Here is a 3,065-nt window from a genome sequence, read left to right as displayed (position 1 = left end):
GCGTGTGAAGAAGGGAGGTGCAGAACACTAGCTACAGGGATCTGGGTTGCTGTGTTCTGGTTGCAGAGCCACTGATGATTTGGGAGAGTGAGGGACTCCTCTTTTTGAAAGCTAGGGTACTCTAGACTGGGTGAAAAGGTGTGAATGAGCACACTTCAGGTTGTGGAAATGATAGTAAAGATCCTGCTCTGGGAGAGAGAAGACAAGAGCTTTTAGAGAGCTGGCTATGGAAGGATTCTGGACTTGGGGTACAGACGGTTGTTAGAAAGGACACCTGATTGCAAGGTTGCAGATGATGGTGGGAGGAAGAAGTACATTTACAGTTGCTGTCTGGTAGTGCAGGGACATCAGCCCAAGAGGAAGAGGGATCCATGTTTATTATCCACAAGAGGGGTGAGTAGGAGAAGACAGTAACCATGCTGGAGAAGAGAGAGGGGCCCCTTGCTGCTATAGTAATTCGATGAGAGGACCACAGGATACCAGCTGTATGTTTGGTGGGGCTTGGATTGCCTGAAACCAACATACCTTTCTGTCTTTTGCATTCACAGGCTAAAGAGGAGCTGCTACAGTCAGCACACATCCCTGTCTGGTCATGTTCCCTTCCAAGTCCACTGCTATGGCACTGGCGATTCTTCAGGACTGGTGTGGGTGGATGGGTGTCAATGCCCAGCGTTCACTGCTTATCCTGGGCATCCCTGATGACTGTGAGGAAGACGAATTCCAGGAGGCTGTGCAGGCTGCCCTCAGGCCCCTGGGCAGATACCGAGTGCTTGGCAAGGTCTTCAGAAAGGAGATTGGGGCAAAGGTTGCTTTGGTTGAATTCGCTGACAATTTGAACCAAAGTTTGATCCCCCGACAAATACCAAGTGATAGGGGCCCTGGTCTGTGATCTTCCTGCCTCAGGTCCCTGATATCGAGTTACAGGGTACATTCAATTTCCCTGCACAGGCTCATGGGCAAGCTTTGCAAGGGGCTTCAGGTGGGGCAGGGGCTTCAGGGACATCAGGGGCTGCAGTTGAGGAAGGAGATGTAGGTGAGACAGGGAATGTGGGTGAGGCAGGAGGAGCAGCTGGGGAAGGCGCTGAGGATGAGGCAAGAGTGTCGGATGAGGAAGGAACAGAGGGTGAGGAAGGAGGAGCGGGTGCAGCCCCTCCTGCCTCCTTCCTACAGGAGGAAGGAGCTGCAGCTGAGGCAAGAGTGTCAGACAAGGAAGAGACAGAGGGTGAGGAAGGAGGAGCAGGTGAGGCAGGAAGAACAGGCGAGGAAGAAGCTGCAGCTGAGGCAAGAGTGTCAGATGAGGAAGGAGCAGAGGAGGAGGGAGGAGTTATATATGAGGCAGGAGTAATAGATGAAGCAAGACTGTCAGACGAGGGGCTATGGATGAGGAAGATGATGTAGTTGAGGCAGGGGCTGCAAGAATGTCTGATGAGGAAGGAGCTGGAGGGGACATGGGGGTTGCAGGTGTTATAGGAGCTATGGGTTGGGTAGGAGCTGCAGGTGAGGTAGGAGCTGCAGGAGAAGGAGGCGTTTTAGAGGCAGGAGCAGGTGATGATGGGTCTGCAGGTGAAGAGGGGTCTGTGGGTGATGAAGGGTCTGGGAGTGATGAGGGGTCTGCAGGGGATGAAGGATCTGTGGATGGTGGAGGGGCTGTGGGTGAAGCAGGAGCTGTAGGTGAGGCAAGAATGTCAGATGAGGAGGGAGCTGCAGGTGACATGGGAGTTGCAGGCATTATAGGAGCTGTGGGATTGGCAGGAGCCGCAGGTGAGGCAGGAGGTTCAGGTGAGGAAGGGGCCTTTGATGTGGCAGGAGGGCCACATGGGGCTGGAGCCTGGACCCAGCAGTGGAGCCAAGCCCTGCAGCCCATCCTGGAAAACATGGCCTACCAGGAACTGAGACACTTCTCTGGGATGGAAGAGCCCGGCTGTGGGGGTCAGTCTTTCGAGAGCTGGCTGGACCATGCCAATGACATGCTATACCTGTGGCGCCACATATCCGAGAGGGAGAGGCGGCGGCGGCTGGTGGAGAGCCTGGGGGGCCCTGCCCTGGATCTCCTGTGTGAGCTTCTGGAAGAACATCCAGATACCCCTGCACAGGACTGCCTGGCTGCACTGGTGCAGGTGTTTGGCAACAAGGATACCGTGATGACCGCCCGGCTGAAGTTCCTGACTTGCTCCCAGCGGCCTCAGGAGACCCTCTTTGCCTATGTGATGCGCCTGGAAGGTCTGCTGCAGATGGCCCTGGAGAAGGGGGCCATCCAGCCTGCAATGGTGGATCAGGCGAGGGTACGGCAGGTGCTGATGCGGGCCAGGCCCAACCAGATGCTGCAGAACACCCTGAGGAGGATGCGGCTGGAGAGGCGGCCACCTGGCTTTGTGGGGCTGCTCAGGCTTGTCCGGGAGACTGAGGCGTGGGAGGCAGCTCTGGCTGAAAATGCGGTGGTCCCAGTGGGGGAAGGGGTGGAAGTGCATGGTGGAGAGCTGGATGTGGCCCAGGCTGCCCTTGTCAGTGTTGGGGGTGCTGAGCCTGCCCCTGTGTTAGAGAGGCTCTACCAGCTGGTGAAGATGCTGGCCAGGCTGCTGCTGCTGTTCTTGAGCAAGCTGCTGGGGCTGCTCCTGATAGTGATGGTGCCGCCATAAAGGCAGGCCCTGACTCTGATGAGGCCAAGGTCTTCCCTGTCACCCAGAGAGATGAAAATGTGTTGGCCCCTGCTGGCTCAGGCCAGGCGAGGCCCACTGAGGGCCCAGGTGTGCCTGAGAGCTTGGCCCGTACAGGAGATCAAGAAGTAGAGCAGCCCTAGTAGCTGGAGGGGAGGATGGAGGATGACAAAAGATCAGTTGATGCTCATCTTGTGGTGGGACTGTAATTCCAGCCTGTGGTAATGTGATGGTCAATGTTGTCAACTTGACAAGATCTAGACTAGCCTAGGAGACAAGACTCTGAGCATGTCTCTATTGGATTAATTGAGGAAGGAAGACACACATTGAATGTGGGTGGCACCATTCTATATACTGGGGTACTGGACTGAATGAAAATACAAGAACATTCACTGCTTCCCACTTCCTGAC

General features: G+C 55.6%; 1 protein-coding gene across 1 annotated transcript; it reads left to right on the top strand.

The window, feature by feature from the left end:
• Positions 1 to 554: 554 nt before the first annotated feature.
• On the top strand, positions 555 to 2,636 carry LOC114706219 (paraneoplastic antigen Ma6E-like). Its single transcript, XM_028888566.2, is given in 3 exon segments — positions 555 to 869; positions 872 to 1,146; positions 1,431 to 2,636. Coding segments are annotated over 3 exon segments (1,758 nt in total). The 5' UTR covers positions 555 to 592.
• Positions 2,637 to 3,065: the final 429 nt, after the last annotated feature.

Source organism: Peromyscus leucopus, chromosome X, assembly GCF_004664715.2.
Source record: "Peromyscus leucopus breed LL Stock chromosome X, UCI_PerLeu_2.1, whole genome shotgun sequence".
NCBI classification, from domain to species: domain Eukaryota; kingdom Metazoa; phylum Chordata; class Mammalia; order Rodentia; family Cricetidae; genus Peromyscus; species Peromyscus leucopus.
This window is presented reverse-complemented; position numbering and strand designations above follow the sequence as displayed.